Genomic DNA, 19,535 nt, shown 5'->3' with positions numbered 1-19,535 from the left:
AATAATTCAGACATTTATTGAGTGAAGGTACAGGCTGTAAGGCGTGCAAAAATTTTTTTTTAAATTGGACAATAAGTATTTCTTAGTGGCCAAAACACACACTCAGCACAGGCAGCAGCGTTAAACGAGCAGTACAGGGACAACAAAGCCACTCTCAGCGCAGAATGTATAGAGCACTTCTGTAGGAGTCAGTGTTAAATTTTGTAATTAATAGTTAACATTGTGAGGAATAAAATAAAGTGGAAAAAATTTTGCTAGCAGCGGGATTCAAACCCGAGCTGACAAATTACCAGTCTACATTCTAAACTACTCGGCCATGGTGCTGGGAGGACAATGGCTGCTCCAAAATCCCTCATACCCTACTCTTGTACAATCCTTTACACACATCTACATCTACATTTATACCCCGCAAGCCACCCAACGGTGTGTGGCGGAGGACACTTTACGTGCCACTGCATTACCTCCCTTTCCTGCTCCAGCCGCATTTGGTTCGTGGGAAGAACGACTGCCGGAGAGCCTCCGTGCACGCTCGAATCTCTCTAATTTTACATTCGTGATCTACTCAGGAGGTATAAGTAGGGGGGAAGAAATATATTAGATACCTTGTCCAGAAATGCACCATCTCGAAACCTGGACAGCAAGCTACACAGCAATGCAGAGTGCCTCTCTTGCAGAGTCTGCCACTTGAGTTTGCTAAACATCTCCATAACGCTATTCACGCTTACCAAATAACCCTGTGACGAAACGCGCTGCTCTTCTTTGGATCTTCTCTATCTCCTCTGTCAACCCGACCTGGTACGGATCCCACACTGATGAACAATACTCAAGTATAGGTCAGAAGAGTGTTTCGTAAGCCACCTCCTTTGTTGATGTACTACATTTTCTAAGGACTCTCCCAATGAATCTCAACCTGGCACCTGCATTACCAACAATTAATTTTATATGATTATTCCACTTCAAATCGTTTCGCGCGCACGCTCCCAGATATTTTACAGAAGTAACTGCTACCAGTGTTTGTTCCACTTCTTTATATGTATTCACAATACATTACATTTGTCTATGTTAAGGGTCAGTTGCCACTCCCTGCACCAAGTGCCTACCCACTGCAGATTTTTCTGTATTTCTCTGCAATTTTCTAATGCTGTAACTTCTCTGTACACTACAGCATCATCCATGAAATGCAGCATGGAACTTCCGACACTATCTGCTAGGTCATTTATATATATTGTGAAAAGCAATGGTCCCATAACACTCCCCTGTGGCACGCCAGAGGTTACTTTAACATCTGTAGACGTGTCTCCATTGAGAACAACACACTGTGTTCTGTTTGCTAAAAACTTGTTAATCCAGCCACACAACTGGTCTGATATTCTGTAGGCTGTTACTTTATCAGGTGACAGTGCGGGACTGTATCGAACGCCTTCTGGAAGTCAAGGGAAATAGCATCTACCTGGGAGCCTTATCTAATATTTTCTGGGTCTCATGAACAAATAAAGCGAGTTGGGCTCACACGATCGCTGTTTCCTGAATCCGTGTTGGTTCCTACAGACTAGATTCTGGGTTTCCAGAAATGACATGATGCACGAGCAAAAACATGTTCTAAAATTTTACAACAGATCGATGTCAGAGATATAGGCCTATAGTTTTGTGCATCTGCTCGACGACCCTTCTTGAAAACTGGAACTACATGTGCTCTTTTCCAATCATTTGGAATCTTCCGTTCCTCTAGAGACTTGCGGTACACGGCTGTTAGAAGGGGGGCAAGTTCTTTCGCGTAGTGCTGAAAGGAAAATACTGACCTGGCACTGCAAGCAACATGGCAGTGTCAGGGCTGGCAGGGATGACATCACATCAAAGCACGTGCAGTTGAAAACAGACAGCAGAATCCCTTCTCCGAGTTGTTTGAATTGTGGCTGGGTGTCATTTCAGCACTCTACACTGGTTTCTAGCTATCACAGAGAGATAACTAGAAAACATGTTTTTGTCCAGTGGCGTAATTTTAGTAAGATTTCCAGCTGCCATTCAGAGAGAAATGCTTTAGCACATGATTACCAGTTGCTGCTGCTTGCCTCACTAATCATATTTACTGTGCCTCTCCTAATCGAGGATTTGAAGTGATGTTTCCTTCCCTTCAACACAGTCCATTCATTTCCTCTTCTAAACCTGTATTTATTACCTACCAAGTGCAGTGAGTCAGTAACAGAACCAGTGGACCTGCATCCAGGAGGAGTGGGATGCAAAATTGTTAGGCTGTCCAAGTTTAGGTTTTTAACGGTTTCCATAAATCACTTGAGAGGAATGTGAAAATAGGTCACACCAGTAGGGACACAAAACATGTCTAAAGATAATATAAAGCTAATGAGAGAGAGAGAGAGAGAGAGAGAGAGAGAGAGAGAGAGAGAGAGAGAGAGAGAGAGAGAGATATGCAAGATATTATGCCATTGTATATTAACTTCAGGTGGTGTAAGTAATTTTGTGCTGTAGTACAAAAAAAGTTTCTCCATCTACATAGTTAATGTTTTTCATCAAATTGTTGCTTTAGTCCAGTATTACAAAACTTATTACGCAGCATTTCACTCAGATCTTCCAGATTAATTCTTTTTTTCTTTTCAGGATAATCTCCTTTTGGATATGTATATTGCACCACATGTGAATGCATTATATACACAGATACGCAACCGTGCACTGATACAATATTTCAGTCCTTACTTGTCTGCAGACATGCATAAAATGGCAGCTGCTTTCAATACTACTGTTTTAGCCCTAGAAGATGAACTCATGCAGTTGATTCTTGACGGACAAATTCAAGCTCGCATTGATTCACACAACAAGGTAAGAATTTTTTATCCCCAAGTTTCTGCTTTACATAGTTTTTTGTTTGTACCAACATCACTGGAGCCATCTGAGATACTGCTTTTTTCTGTTGCCGGAATCAAAGTAAGATTTCTAAGACTGTGCCATGTGGTGGTAAATTAATAGTCGGCATGTTAACATTTATTTAAGCAATCTGAAACTGTGTAGGTGCTGCAGGAATGTGTGTGTCTGTCCAATCATTTGAACATGCTGTTCAACAAAAGCCTTTGGCCCCTAGAACAGGTCATTTGCATCTAGGCTTACTATATTTATCCAAGTATGAGACAATCATGAATTAAAATGACCCCCGTTTCTCAGGAGGCTCCTTGAGAAAAATTTATTTTTAATATATTATGACTAATCAAAATTACAAACTTTCATGGACATAAGGTATCTGCCTAAAAAGTTTTCTAAACTGGTGCCACTTGCTCATTGTTCACATTGCGATAATACAAGAAAAACCAAAATAAACAAAAAGAAATGGTACATGTTAATTTTTTGTTCACTGTCATTTGTGGTATCACTGTTTTTGGCCATCATTCTCTTCATCCTAAGAAGTGAGCTGTGAAACTTAAATCTCCGTTGTCACAAATATTTGGCTATTTCTTCTAAATATGTTGTGGTTTCTGAGGTTGTGGTTATGGTGGGACCTGAGAACACAGCCTTTCTTCGCCCTCTGAACAGATAGTGGATTTTGCTTCTATACTGACATGAGAATGATAAATTTCTCTTGCTTCCAAACATATTTTCTGCCCACCGCTCTCTCATTGACTCTGTAAAACCCGCAGCTGACATAGCTATTATCATTCCCGCCATACCTCATGGTGAGTGTCAACAAAATTGATGCATGAAATATGTATTGCTGTGCGTAAGCAATAGTGAAATGACGGTGGCAATGTCTTCTAGGACGCAAGTCGTATGCAACAAAAGCAACTAATATATTCACTCCTGTGATCTAGTTACAGCTGTTGGTGTTATCTCCACAACATGGTTTTTCGCTATAATTTATTCTTGGCAATAACAATTGTAGTTGGTGTAATGTGATTTGTTTCATTTGTTAGTCATTTAATTCTGGTTTATTATTTTTATCATTATTATTAGCCATTTGAGTGTCACCTTGTAGTTTTCAAGCTGATTGAAAGTTCATTATTTTGTTCTCCAGTATTCTAATATGTGAACAGTGACTGAATTTCTGATTTTTAACCCACTGTGAAAATCATGACAGCTTCTCATAACCAAATAAAATATTGACTTGGTTTCAGAATAAAGTAATGGTTTTTGAAGAGCAATATTTTCACTTTTCAATGTTTACTTTATTAAAAAACAGCACAAATGTATGTGTATGGTATCGATAAATTTGACAAGTTTTATTGCAGACCTGTTAAAGTACAACAACAGTTTGTAAGTTAATAGAATTTAATGCTATTTCCTCCTGTGTTTCACAAAAGTGTCAATTTTTAAGCAGAGCATTAGATAGTTGTAGAGGCTAGTTCATAGCTTCTCATGTATCCCTTGCACTAGTGCCAAGAGTCAGTTGTCACACAATTGTTCAGACAAGTTCGGTACTGTATAAAGTTCTTTGGCATATTGGGAAATCTCGAGCCTATTTAATGAAAGCATTGCTATGCCCTAAATTCAGAATTCGTAAAAATAAATGTGTACAAAACCTCATTAGCCGAAGTGTTGTGTGTAAATGTTAGATGATCAACGTAATCTATTAAACAATGTAAAAACTTTGACCTCAGCAGCTATACTTAATGTGTGAATATAAGGTGACCTCATATGTTTCGAATGATGAATTTGGGGAAAAAGCTTCATCTTATAATTGGGTAAATACGGTATCTGTATATCTTCACCCATAGCTAAGTATCACCATGTTCATTGTCATTGATTAAATCTTGGATTGAATCTTTTACTTATTTACCCATCTGATTCCATAGGACAAAACTGAGGAGCTATTCTCCAGGGTTATGAAGAAAATCAGTACAGGAAATTAACATCAGAAAAATTAATAATAGATCAAATAAAACTCACATGATCCCATGCAGATGACAACTTTCTGAGTGTATATTAACATAATCAAAAAAGGAACTCAGAAGTTTGCCTACATTTTTCAAGAAACTGCCTGACAGAATAGTAGCAGTGTGCAATGAAAGTTCTAAAATTTAGACCTGAAAATGTGAAGATTACTGCTTAAATTCTTTTGGTAGCTTACTGAAAATGGATGCAGCAGAATACTGTACACCTTCCTGCCATTAGCCAAGGTAGTGTGGTACAAATGCAGATTAGATTTCTGCCTAGTATTACGTAAATGAAAGATGCTAATTACTGGGAATAATCTCATATTCTTAACAACAAATGACTTTAAAGCAAATATATATCAAGAGGCCGATTTTAAAATTGATACTGCAGGACAAAGAGGTTGCTTGAACTGCCCATTACTGAGTAAAAAATACTTCGTGAATTGGAAGTTACCCCAGAATATAATGCCATGTGTCATAATCAAATGCAAGTAAGCAAAGTAGACTTACTGCAAATAAGTAAATATAGCAGCTATCCAGTTTTTATACAAGATCTTGAGTATGGGCTTTCCATGACATTTTACCATCTCCACAACCAGTAATTGAGATCAAGACTCAGTAATCATTTGCCCATTCTGTGTAATCAAAATGTCAGTTTTAGCAGAGTTGTGTGTTAGAATCTGTAAAAACTGAGGCATTTTGTGATTTAGCATCCATTTATTTTCTACAAGCCAAGAACTTGTCATTTGATACATTACTTGTGTTGGACTCTACATTCTTCACTACCAAGCTAGTGTCTTCGGAAAACAAAACATTAGAAGCACCTGCCACATTAGAAGGAATATCGTTTATATACAGGGGAGATAGAAGTTACACACTCTGAATTCAAATCGTCATTAATGTACTTACAATGCACGCGTGCGTGCACGCACACGCACACACACAAACAAATAGATACTGAAAATGTCTTCTATATACTGCCACACATGCCTCAACATGTTTCTCCATGTTAGCTAGATGGTTACTATACCTATGTTGAATATTTCATCTTAGATGTTGTAATTCAGTTACTCAGTTTTGTGAGAGTTGTAATAGACCTTCCCCCCCCACCCAATTAACCATAGGTCTTGGCAATGGTGGGGAAGCCTGTGTGCCTGAGCAATATGGATAGCCCTACTGTAGGTGCAACAACAACACAGGGGTAGCTGTTGAGAGGCCCGACAAACGTGTGGTTACTGAAGGAGCCGCCTGGTAGAATTTTGCACATAGCGTAACTTAATCATAGTTAACACTATGTTTGAGAATCATGAAAGAAGGCTGAACACATGGAAGACATCTGGAGATACTGGAAGGTTTCAGATTTATTATGTAATGGTAAGACAGAGATTTAGGAACCAGGTTCTAAATTGTAAGACTTTCCCAAGGGCAGATGTGGACTCTGACCTCAGTTATTGGTTACAAACTGTAGATTAAAACTGAAGAAACTGCAAAATGGTAGGAATTTAAAGAGATGGGACCTGGATAAACTGAAGGAACCAGAGGTTGTAGAGTGTTTCATAGGGAGTGTCAGGGAACAATTGAGGAGAACAGGGGAAAGGAATACAGTACAAGAAGCATGGGTAGCTCAGAGAGATGAAATAGTGAAGGCAGCAGAGGATCAAGTAGGTAAAAAGATGAGGACTGGTAGAAATCCTTGTGTAACACAAGAGGTATGCAAGTTACTTGATGAAAGGAGAAAACATAAAAATGCAGTAAATGAAGCAGGCGAGAAGCAATACAAAAGTCTCAGAAATGAGATCGACAGGAAGTGCAAAATGGCTAAGGAGGGATGGCTAGAGGACAAATGTAAGGATGTAGACACACATCTCGCTAGAGGTAAGATAGATAATACCTACAGGAAAATTAAAGAGACCTTTGGAGAAAAGAGAACCACTCGTATGACTATCAAGAGGTCAGAGCGAAAACCAGTCCTAAGCAAAGAAGGGAAAGCAGAAAGATGGAAGGAGCATACAGAGTGTCTATACAAGGGTGACTTACTTGAGGGTAATGTTATGGAAAGGGAAGAGGACATCAATGAAGATGTGATCGGAGGTATTATACAGCGTGAAGAATTTGACAGAGCACTGAAAGACCTAAGTAGAAAGGAGGTCCTAGGAGGAATCAGCATTCCGTTAGAACTACTGATAGCCTTGGGAGAGCCAGCCATCTGGTTGCCAAGATGTAAAAGTGAGTCTAAATACCTTCGGACTTCAAGAAGAATGATAATTACAATTCCAAAGAAAGCAGGTGCTAACAGACATTGGGGAAGATCAGTTTGGATTCCATAGAAATGTTGAACACCTGATGCAGTACTGACTCTTGTCTTACCTCAGAAGCTATGCTAAGGAAAGGCAAACCTACATTTATAGCATTTGTAGACTTAGAGAAAGCATTTGACAATGTTGACTGGAAAATTCTCAAATTCTGAAGGTGGCAGGGGTAAAATACAGGGAGCGAAAGGCTATTTACAATTTGTACAGAAACCAGATGGCAATTTAAGAGTTGAGGGGCATGGAAGGGAAGCAGTGGTTGGGAAGGGAATGAGGCAGGGCTGTAGCCTATCTCCAATGTTATTCAATTTGTATATCGAGCCAGTAGTAAAGGAAACAAAAGAAAATATATAGATTACGAATTAAAATCCAAAGAGAGGAAATAAAAACTTTGAGGTTTGTTGATGACATTGTAATTCTGTCAGAGACAACAAAAGACTTGGAAGAGCAGTTTAACAGAATGGACAGTGTGTTGAAAGGAGGATATCAGATGAACATCAAGAAAAGCAAAATGAGGATAATAGAATGTAGTCGAATTAAATTGGGTGATGCCAAGGGAATTAGATTATTACATGAGACACGTATAGTAGACAGGTTATTTGGGAAGCAAAATAACTGATGATGGTTGAAGAAGAAAGGATATAAAATGCAGACTGGCAATGACAAGGAAAGCATTTCTGAAGAACAGTAATTTGTTAACATTGCGTATAGATTTAAATGTCAGTAAGTCTTTTCTGATAGTATTTGTCTGGAATGTAACCATGTATGGAAGTGAAACATGAACAATAAACAGTTTAAACAAGAAGAGAATAGAAGCTTTTAAAATGTGGAGCTACAGAAGATTATTTCTATATTAGATGGGTAGATCACATAACTAATGAGGTGGTACTGAATAGAATTGGGGCGAAGAGGCATGTGTGACACAACTTGATTGGAAGAAGGAATCAGTTAGTAGGACATGTTCTGAGGCATCAAGGAATCATAAATTTAGTACTTCAGGGAAGCATGGAGGGTAAAAATCATAGGAGGAGATCAAGGGATGAATATACTAAGCAGACTCAGAAGGATGTAGGTTGCACTTAGTTACTCGGAGATGAAGAGGCTTGACAGGACAAATTAGCATGGAGAGCTACATCAGACCAGTCTTTGGACTAAAGACCACAACAACAACAACAACGACAACATCATATACATAATCCTTCAGATGTTCACAAAGAAAAAGAATCTGGGAATTGAGGCTGCTATAGCTAATGTGAAATAATGTCCCCCACCCCCTTCCCCTCACCCTCCACTTCCCCCAAAGAATTCACCCAGTATCATCATGGTGCTATTCCCCATCATGCTACAGCCAGCAGTGTTGTTCGTAAGCCTCTGACAATGCTAACAATTGCATGATTGTGTCCTGATAAGTCAGCAGTTATATTTTCCAAGAAAAAAATTGGGCCTACAATTATTTCGCACAAAATCGCACACTGAACTTCAATCTTCAGTGAATGTAATGGGTTCTTGTGGAAAATGATTTTTCTGAATTGCAGTATGAGTTGTTCTGGATGCACTTAGATGAAATCGTGTTTCATCAGAGTAGAAGTCGTTATAAACACCTATCACTTTTGCAAATAAAACACAAAATCCACTGACAGTAATGTAGTCTTTATCCTCTATCATGTTCTTGAAACTTGTGCACAATGTGAGTGCGATATGAACAGAGTTTCGGTTTCTTTGTAGTTCTGTGAACATTTCCATAAGATATTCCAGTTTGCTGACACAGTTTTGGTATAGACTTTTTTGGTGACCTTAGCAAAGATTGATGTATATTTTCTGATGAGGTCTCATGTAATACCACAGGTCGGCCAGAACATTCGTATTCATTCACACTACCACTTTCTCTGAAAGGAGTGATTATTTGTGAAATTGTGTATTTGAGTGTAATTAGTGTATTTACATTTAACCCCATAAAGAATTGCAGCTGTCTCAGCTGTTCTGCTCGGGCCTTACACAATTGCCACACTTGTATTGTTTGGTTAGCCAGATACCTTAATAACCTGTCCTATGCGTGTACGTTTACAATTATGTATATTCCAATAATGAATTAGTCTGCTTGCACAAGCGATGTAGTGAATGCTGTGCCTGGTCTGTTTGGTGAGCGTGTTCAGGTGTTCTAACATCTACATACATGTACACTCTGCAGGCCACTATGAACACCTCTGTACGTGCTATACGTGGTCTAATCTTGTCTTCATGATCCGAACGAGAGTGATACGTAGGAGGGTTGTAATATATTCCTAGATTCATTTCTGTGTGTGTGTGTGTGTGTGTGTGTGTGTGTGTGTGTCACTTCTCTCTCTCTCTCTCTCTCTCTCTCTCTCTCTCTCTCTCTCTCCAATGATTCTGTGTCCTCCTTTTTTATTCTCACCTTGAGATTATATATAATCTGTTTAATTGTTTTACAGATACTTTATGCAAAAGAAATTGATCAGAGGAGTACAACATTTGAGAAGTCACTGGCTGTAGGACGCGAGTATCAGAGGAGGACCCGTATGTTGATTTTGCGAGCAGCCATGCTGAAGCACCAGATCCATGTTAAAGTCAGTATCATTACTTATGTTGTTTTCTACAGTCTATTACGCTTGAGATAAGTACTTCATAATAACAATAAGGCTTACTCTGTTTTCATACAGCAAGCACATAATGTTCTCTATTTTGATTGATTTTGAGGGGAAGTATTGTTTGTTCTGCTGAAATGGGTATGTCAACCGTAATTAAGATTATTTTCACAGAAAGTGCGCATTTTAAAACTTTTTTCCACAAGAGAACAGAAGATAGAAGTAAGTAATGAATCCAATTTCTCTGCTCACACTTCCTCACTTACTGGGAGCAAAGTTGAGTATTTGTTGTGTTTGTTACTAATGCAGTAATTCATGTTTTCTCCATAAATTATGCTGTACAGAATCTTAACCGTTTGATGCGGACATCAGGAGGCTCCATTAGTTCATGGGCAGTTCCTAAAAAAAAAAAAACTGAAAAAAGTGATTATTTTCTGTATTTTCATCATCACTAGCAGACCAAAACTCAGATGCAGGTTCGGAGATGGCTATGCACAGGAAATGGCTGTAGTTTTTATGATGTATTCCTAAGATCCCAGTCTTGTACAACTTTGAAAATTTTCCTCATATCTGTATCTGTTTTAGAGATATAAAGATTCAAAGTTACGCTACATGTACACTTAAAACCTGGTGAGAGGCAAAAATGTAGTTCATAAAGTGATGTAGCACGGTGAACTAGGCAATAAAGTGACTACTTTATCATATGTGAACCCCATGTTGTAGTACTGAAGCACATGCAAAAATTTTTTACACATAAAATCCAATCTGAGGTGTGAAATTAGTTTCGTGTTATTTCAGTTTCACATAAGTAAACTATCTAAATTTTACTGACCAATACATTGCTTTTCATAAAAGGTACATGTCCCGCAGCAGCAAGGAAAGGAAGGGAACCAGCAGAAAAATGCTTCTATCAGAGCACAAAAAACACAAGTGTGTTCCTGTTTATTTAAAAGACTGTCTGAAAAGTGGAGAACCAGCTGCCTCAGTCTACATTCATCAGCACCTTTAAAAATTTTCCCAAACATTTTAACATGTGAACATTTTTTTTTCTTAAACTCCCACAACTCCCCTGACTCATTCATGCCCATTAGTGCATCATTGGAAGTCCCTCATACACTTGCTCTGTCTCTTCCTGCTAATATGCCATTCCTTCCTTCCTATTACTGCTGTCTCTTCCTGCTAATATGCCATTCCTTCCTTCCTTCCTATTACTGCTGTCTCTCTCCTCACTGTCATTATCCTTCCCTTCCTTGTCATTGTCATATGCTCTCTCTCTCATTATCACTGGCTCTCCTCCATTGCCATTTTCTGTTTCTCTTTATTCCTCGTCTACCCCATCCCCACTATTCCTCGTCTACCCCATCCCCACCCCGTTCTGGTAGTGCCTGCTTCAATCTTTTCATAGCAGTGTTGCATCATGGTCAGCTATGTTCCACTGCCACTGTTCCCTCTCTTTTTCCCACACTGCCATTGTTTCCTGTCTAATATCTTCCAGTATCTATTACTTTTCTGTCTCTGCCACTGCTACTGCTACTGTTTTATCCTCTCTCAGCATAAAAAACTGCAAATGTGTTCGCATGCCAAAATTTGTGGAAAAATTTTTAAAGGTGCTGAGGAATGTAGAATGAGGCAGCTGGTATCCCACTTCTCAATAAGTCTTTTAAATAAACAGGAACATACTCGCATTTTTTGTCACTGTCTGGTATTACTTCTTCAAGCTCAAGTAGGTAAGGCCTTCACATTTTACTCGTGCCCTTTATTGGATAAATATATGTGCAATTTATAGTAGTCACATAAAAATCATAAGCAAGGACATTTAACATGTGCAAACTTTGAGAGGAATGTAATGATGCCATCTGCAGTGTAAATAATGCAGAACATAACATAGGTATTTGTATGACACTGAAGAGCACTGCATGGGGAAAGTTTGTGTTTATGGAATTCCAGCATTGTGCTGGTAAAAGGATCGGCAGCTGTTTTCAGTGTTACTATTTATCATTAGTAAAAATGTAAAATATAAATATTAAGCTAGATAAACAGTGTCTTGACATTCTGTATTTCAAATCACAGTAGTTCACTGCAGTGGTGACAAAATACCTGAGTGGTTCTGAAATGATCAGTGAATTAATGTTTGTGCATTTTGACGTATTAACAACTGTTCAACTTTGAACCTTTCGTCCTTAACACAGTGCCTACTATAGATTGTCACCCATTAGTTGAATGTGGTTGGAGCATTTGAGAGGCTCCATCTGTGTTTGTGAGGCCTCACCATAGCACAGCATTAATATACTTCCGCTAATTTTCAACAGTATCCTTTAGTGTAATATTCGGTATTTGGCAGTAAGAATTTGACAGTTTATATGGCTTTTACACAAGGTTCAAATAGTATGACTGTATGTTTGCACAGTAAGCATAAAGTTCTTTTACAACCTTTAAAATCCTTTTAAATTCACAAAAGTGGTTTTAAAACACATCTAAAATCGACAGAAATGATTTTGAGATCTTCTAAAAGTAATGGAGACTCTGTTCCCATCACTTTGCCTTTGGATCCCTATTTGTCACTGTGGATGCCAATTCTCTATACACCAACATCCCTCATGCCCATGGTCTTTCTGGTATTGAACACTACTTCTCTCTTAACATCCTTCATACTTCAGGTGTACTACCTCATTCCTCATACACCTTAGTAACTTTATCCTAACACACAACTACTACTACTTTGAAGGAAAGGTATATAAACAAATCTGTGAGACAGCCATACACACTCTCTTATCCCAATGTGTTTACGGGCCATCTAGAGGCTAGGGCCTTAATCGTGTGTGCACCTTCCTAGATGTTGACCATCTATGACAGCTCCACCCATAACTCTGTCCACATTAAACCACCAACCACTGACAGTACCTGCATTTCGACAGTCTCCATCCCTTAAACACAAAATTATCCCTTGCATACAACTTGGCCACCTGGGGATGGCATATCTGCAGTGGCAAGAACTCTCTTACCCAGTAGGTTGAAGGTCTCACAAAGGCCTTGACAGGCACTACCCCCCAGACCAAGACCACAAACAGATTTTTCGTTCCATATTCCCACATGCCCCCAGTCCTCCCATTGCCCCTAAGAATGAGCTACAAGGGAGCACAATCTTAGACACAAAGTACCACCCTGGACTGGAACAACCGAACCACATCCTCCATCAGGGCCTTATCTATCATCATGCCCTGAAATGAGGGACATCATTCCCAAGATCCTTCCCACCCCTCCTATAGTGGTGGTCTTTCACCCATCCAACCTCCATAACATCCTATTCCACCCCTATGCTACTCTAAATCAAATCCCTGTGGAAGACCAAGGTGCAAGAACTGCCCAGTTCAACAACCCAGCACTTCCTATTCCACTTGTCACAGGCTTATTTTTCCCCATCAGATGTCAGGCCACCTGTGAAAGCAGCCATGTCTTGTACCAGCTCTGCTGCAGTCATTGAACAGCTTTTCATATTGTTATGATGATCAACTGGCTGTCCACCAGGATGAGTGCCCATTCCCAAACTGTAACTAAGAGCAAAGTGGAGCATCCTATGGCACAACATGCAGCTGAACATAACATGCTTGATTTCAGTGGCTGCTTCATAATCCGGACCATCTGGCCCCTCCCTCCACCACCACCTTTTGTGAACCCCGCAGATGGCAGTTATCGTTACAGTACTTGTTTCCACTTATGAAATCATTCCGGCCGCAACTTTTGGCGAGCTACTGTCCCCACACCCTCCACTCAACAGTTTCCACCCCCCTATGTCCTACCACTTCCTCCTAATTCATGTCCCCTCACACTCATTGTGCACTGCTCTGTGCGAACGCACCCACCAATCTTTTCCGCTTCTCTGCTCCTCTCTTTTTCTGCTGCCTATTCCAACCCCCCCTCTCTCCCCCACAGCCTCCAGACATTGCCCATAGCAGCCTTGGTCTGCCACCATCCAGTCCTTGCACACTCTGCCAGGCAGTGCTCACTTCTCTCTCCCTCACATGTACGGAACTCTCTCTGTTCTACTCTGGATTGCTGTTTTCGTTTGACGCAACACAGTTACAGTCTGTGCGGAGATAGCGGTCTCCTGTGCGCATACTTTGCGCAAAAGCTCAATGTGTAACAGTCTTTTTGATGTGCATGTCTGCAACTGTGTGTCGTCCTTATGCTGAGTAGAACTCTATCCTTTCCATAATGTTGCTGATTTTCCAATCTGGACCTTAGATTGTTTGGTTTTAACAATAGATATTTGATTTAAAAACATTTATAATTCCATTAGTAACCACTGCATTGTATTGAATGCATCCACAGGCACTGTCATAGTTGTTCACAGCTTTCTGGGAGCTGTGCCATGCTACGGCCACCATAGCTGACTGCTGTACTGGGTCATATTGTAAATCGCAAAAAGATATTGTGTTTGAATTTGGGCTCCTCATTCTTTAATTTGTCCGGCTCCTCTGTCTTACCTTTAAATAGCTCCCATTTCTCTAGTATGCCCAATTTCATTCCCCTAGGTGCTACATGTAGAATTTTCAATATTACCTCCTACATGTTTTGTACTTTGTGAAGGAGGGCCTTAAGCGATCTTATTGTTCAGGCTAATGTGCTCCTTAAATGTAGTGCTAAAATTACTACTATTTTGGTCTATTGACAAGACTCAGTTCAACTTAATACTGTAATATTCTTCAGCATCTTAATTAAAACATGCAAATGCTTTACCCATAGTCTGTTCACAGTAATTGGCACCCTTTTAAAAATGCACACCTCAGAATTTCTTTTGAACTCAAAACTAGATGAAAATCAATCCTTTGTACACTAGCAGTCGATTTGTCTCAAGCTTGCTTCGCCTCCTGTCCGTCCATCATCCCCCCCCCCCCCTTTACACACACACACACACACACACACACACACACACACACACACACACTGAAAAACTTACGTTGTGTAACTGACAGACTGTTGGAGTTTCTGAGCCTTTCATGATTTGCAGCCAGTTATCCAAAATTGCTCTTCCTTTAAAAGCATCTCTTCAGAAAATTTTTGATGTTACTTTGACTTCTAAAGGCATGCTGAGTATTTTTGTAAAACTATGCATGGCAATGTGCAATCTCCTATTCCCAAAGAGTTTGTTGACAAGATTGTTGAATTACCAGATTATTTTGTCATGTATTATGCTATTTGATGTACTGTATCCTGTTTATAAGTCACCCATGTACAGATAGCATGAAATGTTCTCTGTATGTCTGTTTTAATTGTTATCACTTTTGATAAGTGGAAAGGAACTAAGGAACTGCCCAGAGCTAATAGAGTCCTAAAAACTTACATGCTAACCATTTGTTAAATACTATAACAAAGCAGTGGGAATGAATCTGGCACTCAGATTCCATCTGGGACACTTAGAAGATGAAGATCAAATGATAAAATTTAGATCTTGTCAGGCCTGAGTTTCTCCTGGTGTATACGACATTCAAATAACTTACAGGAATGCTTCCAGGAGACGTCATCAACAACCACCAATATTTAAACAGGATCATACCTTGCCATTCTTGAAGTAAAAATGCAGTGCATGAGCTGAGCATAAATGCCACACTTGCTCAAGACAGTCAAGCAAATCTGATGTTGCAGAACATTGTCTTGTCTCCAGTCATCTTATGGAATATAACAATAATGGGTCACCAGCATGCACTTCCAGCTGTTGGGATAGTGTTATTAAAGAAGCTGTTGAAATTAAATTAGCAATTAATCTTGTAAATAGATTGTAGTTTTGTTTAAATTCTGAATTGCATCCTCGTCTTTCCCTTGCTAGAGAGAGAGAGAGAGAGAGAGAGAGAGAGAGAGAGAGAGAGAGAGAGAGCGAGCTTACTGGAGTTTTTCTGAAAACAGGTTTAAAATTCCTTTACCCAGCACTTATTTGCTGCAATTTTATCTTGAAAGTGGCAGGGTGTGCTCCTGTTGAAATTTGGGCAGTTGTCAACAATGTCACCATGCTGCATTCCTGTAAGTTATTTGAATACAGGTCTTGTTGAACAGATGACACAAGAAGGAAAACTGTGCAGTAATAAATTATGTAAACATACAGCTGTTGTTTGCGTGGAAGTAGACCAACAGAGTGTTGTTGTGGAGAATGCAGATTGCCCCAGAGTGTACACTTCGTTCACTTGAGACAGAAATAATTGGTTTACTAGTTCTGTAGCCAGCAGATTATAGTTTTAACATGGTAGCTTTAGTCATAAATGACCAGATGCATGTTGTGTAGCTATTTTTCTTAATGCTGAATGTGATTCGTATGGCAGTATCAGCTGGTTCTTCGCGGTATTGATACCACTGTAGTAGCAACCCACCGAATGTTCCATGCTATAAATTCTTGAGTCATCTCTGTCTTCATTGTATGACCTGTCTCCTCGTTATACTCCTAATCTTTTTAATTACAAGGTACTCCTAATGTTTTTAATTACAAGGAAACAGATTGGCTGATTGGAACTTACCTTCAGGGTTCAGAATTCGAAGTACAGCTGAGAGACAACATTAAAGTAGGAGGAGGATGTTGACGACAGGTGGGCCGCTCTCGTCCTGGGCTCTGAGTGAGCTGCCCCTCCATTCTAACCTTCTTCAACCTACCCTTCTTTCCTCCATGAGTAAGAGACAAACAGTTCTGAAACCTAGATTTTTTTTTTTTACATCCATAGGTGTCTACTGGCAGCAATTGGAATTTCACCTACTCAGCATAAGTACAGGCCAGTTGTATATTTGGTTATACAGTAGTAGCATGTAATTCTAGTGTAATGGTTTGTGGTCTTAATTAACAATTAGTTTCTAAATCTACTATTATACCCCACAATTCACTTTAGGGTTCCTGAAGAATGCTTTGGCTGAAAGCTTATTTTTATAACAGTCTTTTCATTGTGCCTGGCAGCAACTGAGTAGCGTTCTATCCTTTCCATAATATTGTTAACATTCCAACGTGGACTTTGCATTGGTTGAGTGAGGGTTTTGTAAGGCATCCGATTCATGGAGAAAAAATATTTCCTTAATGTTATTCCAATGATTCAGTCTGGCATCGGCTTTTCCCCATGAATATTTTCATGTGGTTCTCTTTGACATACAGACAGTTCGTGGTTCTTAGGTTTACATTTTTTATTTTTTATTAATTGTGGAGCAGAAGTATAACAGGACTTTCCCTAGATTTCTATACTGCATTGCATGTTACTTTTAACCTGTAGATAGCTGGTAGTCTCAGAACTAAGAGTTGATCGTCTGTAGGTCTTCATTACATTTCCTGCCATTGTGGCATTCTTACATACAGTGTTGTTACCTGTCAAAATTCTCACAAAGACACAAAGGAATTACAGACATTGGCTGCAAATGGGCATTGATTGAAGACCACGGGAAAGTTGAAGATTCATGCCGGACGGGGATTTCAGCCTGGATCTCCTTATGAATCAGACCTGAATTCTGACCTTATCCACACACTACTAATGTAGTACACTTGCCCATTCCCCGCATTCCTTGCAGCATTTCACTAATGCCTGTAAGAGTTCGAGCCTAGCAGAACTTCCAGTGATATTCATCAGTTCTTGCGTGCATAAGATCTCTAGCCATGACAGCACTGACCCACATTTTGCAAATGTTGTTTTGCTTACACTGTAGATGTTTGGCTGAAAAGCCCTTACACAACTTCTATATAGTCCAGATCCTCTGTATGCAATTTCTATATTTTTGGAGCCATTAGGAAAGACATACATGGCTGTCAATTAGCTGTAGATGAAGAGGTTCGCATCCAGGTAGTCATGGTTCCATAGGCAACTGCAAACATTTTTCAGTGAAAACACTATCTTGTCTCATAGTGGGATAAATCTATTAACAGTTAAGATTATTACTTTTCCTTCCTTTTTTTCTGTAAGTCTCATTTTTGTTTGACAACTGTATATGTGCATGCTGATGTTCAGAGGAGAGGTGCTGCATTTGCTGTTAGAAGAAAAAACAAACTTTAAAGATAAATGTTTTATGGCTATTTTGGATAGTTTACAAGGCCACATCAACATAGGAACACATCAAATATTTTTTGCACTAACATATAAACAGTAGATAATATTACAAAATACAACAATTCACAAATAACTTTCAAGACACTGTAACTTTTCTTGTTCGTCACTACTGCTGTTTACCTTTATTGGTACGTGAACCAACAGATATGTAAAACACTGCCATAACAACCCCCTTTTTACGGGAGGCTCCTTGGAAAGATAAAATTTTTAATGTATACTGACTAAGGAAAATTATGAATTTTTGTCGACTTGAGGTAGCTGGGACCACCATGAAACAAATATGAATAGTGCGCAAGCACGAGTCTCTACGAAAGGAAAGTTCAATGCTTTACAGTATGACCCCGAATCGTTCCCTTCCCTGCCTACACCAGGGGAGGAACGGCAGTCTAAATTACCTAGTGAGACGTATTCCTCTCGATTTCTGGTTTGCAGCCGAACAGATGGGGACTCATTTCTGACCACAAAGCCTCAGTTTTTTGTGGAAAATTTAGAGGACAAATTTGGAGAAGTTGAGGGCATGTCTAAAGTGAGGTCTGGAGCAATCCTCATACAGACAGCATCCCCAGCACAGTCACGGGCATTGCTTGCCTGTGACAAGCTCGGTGATGTTGCAGTCTCCATACGCCTCATAAGAGCCTCAATATGGTTCAGAGATATATTTTTCATCAGGACCTGTTGTTGCAGTCTGATGACGAGCTCGGTGCAAATCTGGAACGCCGCGGTGTCCACTTTGTATGACGTGACTTCAGGGGACCTAAAGATAGTAGGGTCGCCACCAGCGCCTTCATCTTGGCTTTTGAGGGAGACACCCTGCCCGAGAAGGTCAAGGTGATGATATAATGATGTGATGTTAAGCCTTACGTCCCTCCTCCCATGTGCTGCTTTAAGTGCTGGAGGTTTGGTCATACGTCATCGAGATGTGACGCCAACCACACCTGTCAGGATTGTGGACGTGCCTCCCGCCCCAACGTCCCGTTTTCGCCGCCCCCTGTTTGTGTCAACTGCAGACAGAAACATTCACTTTGCTCGTCAGACTGCGCGGTTTATCAAAAAGAATGAAATATTATGAAGTATAAGACCTTGGACAGGCTGCTAAACGCAAGTATGACTGACTTCACTCTGTGCATATTTCATCGACGTTTGCTGCAGCAGCTTCGATGTTGCCATCCCTGGGGACGAGCCCCCAAGGTCAGCCACTTTTTGTGGGCCCTCCAGCCCAGCCGTCAATTCCTGCCCCCTGCTAGTTGGGGGAACACCCTCTTCTGTTGCTCCCCTGTTATCAACATCGGGAGTAACAACCCCTCCTTCTTTGGGAACTTCAGTCCCCACCTCTGAGCCGGAGAAGTGCCCGCCTCCTCCGGCTCCCCTCGCGCGGAAGGGATCTCTTGGTGCCCTCCCTTCCACAGTTACTGCCCCTCCAGATGTCAGCCAGTGGCTGAAAAAGCCACCACCTGAGGGCCATAGGGCTTCCAGGTCTTCCTCGGTCCATGAGACTGGGTCGGAAAAGCCCACCCAGCCTGATAAACGGGACCCTACCAAAAAGAAGAAAAAGCAAAAGGAGAAGGACATCAAGACAGAAAAGTTCCACTGCACCTGAAGATGATGTAGAGCATCTAGCGTCCCCTCAGGAGCTAGATGTTGCTCGACCCGCAACTCCTATGGAAGTTGATCAGGCTACTTCGCAAT

The 19,535-nt window shown here is 40.2% G+C and overlaps 1 protein-coding gene across 2 annotated transcripts in view; it reads left to right on the top strand.

Annotated features, from left to right (window-relative positions):
* The window catches only part of LOC124787957 (COP9 signalosome complex subunit 1), a 95,526-nt gene that overhangs the window by 63,788 nt on the left and 12,203 nt on the right, over positions 1-19,535 (top strand). For both annotated transcript variants that reach the window (XM_047254962.1, XM_047254961.1), the window contains exons 9-10: positions 2,614-2,832; positions 9,634-9,768. In XM_047254962.1, the coding sequence (XP_047110918.1) occupies positions 2,614-2,832; positions 9,634-9,768 (354 nt within the window). The remainder of the gene's footprint in view (positions 1-2,613; positions 2,833-9,633; positions 9,769-19,535) is intronic.

The sequence above is a fragment of the Schistocerca piceifrons genome, chromosome 3 (genome assembly GCF_021461385.2).
Source record: "Schistocerca piceifrons isolate TAMUIC-IGC-003096 chromosome 3, iqSchPice1.1, whole genome shotgun sequence".
NCBI lineage: Eukaryota > Metazoa > Arthropoda > Insecta > Orthoptera > Acrididae > Schistocerca > Schistocerca piceifrons.
This window is presented reverse-complemented; position numbering and strand designations above follow the sequence as displayed.